Source organism: Solanum stenotomum, chromosome 10 (assembly GCF_019186545.1).
Source record: "Solanum stenotomum isolate F172 chromosome 10, ASM1918654v1, whole genome shotgun sequence".
Lineage (NCBI taxonomy): Eukaryota > Viridiplantae > Streptophyta > Magnoliopsida > Solanales > Solanaceae > Solanum > Solanum stenotomum.
In genome coordinates, this window is record NC_064291.1 from 30,352,515 (window position 1) to 30,354,438 (window position 1,924).

The 1,924-nt window shown below is 34.9% G+C and overlaps 1 protein-coding gene across 1 annotated transcript in view; it reads left to right on the plus strand.

The window, feature by feature from the left end:
* LOC125842890 (putative F-box protein At5g52610) overlaps positions 1–1,397 on the plus strand; it is a 75,785-nt gene extending 74,388 nt beyond the window's left edge. The window contains exons 2-3 of the mRNA XM_049522171.1: positions 668–726; positions 775–1,397. Coding sequence (XP_049378128.1) covers positions 668–726; positions 775–1,397 — 682 coding nt within the window. The remainder of the gene's footprint in view (positions 1–667; positions 727–774) is intronic.
* Positions 1,398–1,924: the final 527 nt, after the last annotated feature.

A 1,924-nucleotide genomic window follows, 5' to 3' on the forward strand; every position in this document is an offset into this window, starting at 1 on the left:
AAAACTCAGTAACTAAAATAAGTTGTGTCTCGTGTCTGTTTATCAGTCAAATAATTTATTTTTTCATATCATAGTCCTTAGTAGTAGCACAAGATTGAACTTGTAAAACTCAAATGCTTAATGAAACAACATCATATGATGAAAAAAAGGGTGGGTCAGATTAAACTTTCTATCAGATCAAAACCAGATAAAGAAATTAAAACGAAGAGAGTATAAACAACTAATCTCAACTCATCTTGATGATTGAAAAGAGGTTTAAGGCCAAAAGAATTCTAATAAAATCGTGCCCCTAACTCAATATTGTGTGGTTAGGGTTTTAAAACCCCCCAAAAAAAAGGTTCAATTTTTTCCCAATAATATTGTGTTTAGGATTTTAAAACAAAAAAAAAAGGTTCAATATTTTGGCAATCCTAATTCTAATGTACTAGAAAGAAAACAACAAGAAATAAGAGTCTTACAAGGAAACAGAGAGGCAAAAAGATTATAAATAAAAGTCTTACCGGAAACGAGGCAAAAAGAACATAAGTAAATTTTAGTCGTCTGCCTTCAATATTCAAAACACAATGAATTCTGCCGGCAAAATAGTATCAATTCCTCAAGAAATAATGTTTGAAATATTCTCATGGCTTCCTTCTGATTCGTTAATGCGTTTCGAGTGTGTTTCCAGATTTTGTAATTCAATGGTATCCGAATCAGATTTTTTGGATATCCATAGATGTCGTTCTGGTGAGATAGAATTCCTTTTGCACTGAGTAAGTGCTTATTACACTGCAGAGGAAAAGAAAAAGAAATATGGAAAAGCCTCTACCTTGGTTCTTCAAGTTGACGGATTTGATAGTCTTTACAACTGTGTCCCTACTGACCCTGCATATTCTTGTTTGGATTGTGTTAATGGTTTATTTTGTGATTGGGATTCATCAAATATGCGACCTGCTGCAATTTTCAATCCCAGCACAAAAGAAGTAAGATTTCTGCCCGACCCAATTGAAGGTAAATGCTGGAATAAATATTCATTAGGTTTTGAGCCGAAAGAAAATAAGTACAAAGTTCTCTTGACAACACATCTTTCTCGAGCAAGGTACACAAAATACGAGGTTTTCACATTAGGCATAGACAAATCATGGAGAGACAGTCAGCACATTTTGCCTTGTATTCCGTATTATATGCCCAGTGTTTGCATTAGTGGAGTCATCTATCAGTTTGCTATACCCAATGACTTATCTATAGTTGCATTTGATGTTAAATCTGAAAAAATCAAAATTATTGCATTGTGGATTGCACTTGAGTTGGTGTACTATTACCGGTTGATAGAGGTGAAGGGAAAATTAGGGAAACTAGAGAGCCGAGATTTGCATCATTCTTCATGGACCGTCATGGAGAGATTGTATTCGTTGTGAACTTAAGTCGAGGTGATTTATGTTGTTTGTGTTATGATGTCACAAGAAAGAGTTGGAGGGTATTAAAAATCAAGGGGCTTCCTAAGGGAAGCAACATCAGTGGCATTTATTGTTATGTTGAAAGTCTCGTCCCCTTTGGGTAATTATGTTCAAACAACTGGAAGGCATCGTGAGTGCTTGTATCTCTTGTCATCCTTAGCTTCTGTTTCACCCAAATATCTTGTATATAACCTTTCAGGAACTGTTTTATTTAACGATAAGATTTTGTTGGTATACATTCCGTGCCATTGGTGTGAGTACTCTCATCAATATATATAGAAATTGGATTCTATTGTTATGTGTAATAATTGAATATTCGTGTTTCCACGCAGTAATTCAGTTTGTACTCTGCATATATAGCAGCAGTAGTACTGAACTTTTCCTGGGACAAACTTAAATACCTTTGTCTACTTCCTCAGCTTAACCGCTAAAGACTCATCCCATCACACTACTTTGAAAAAACAGAGGAACCAAATGAAATGACTCCA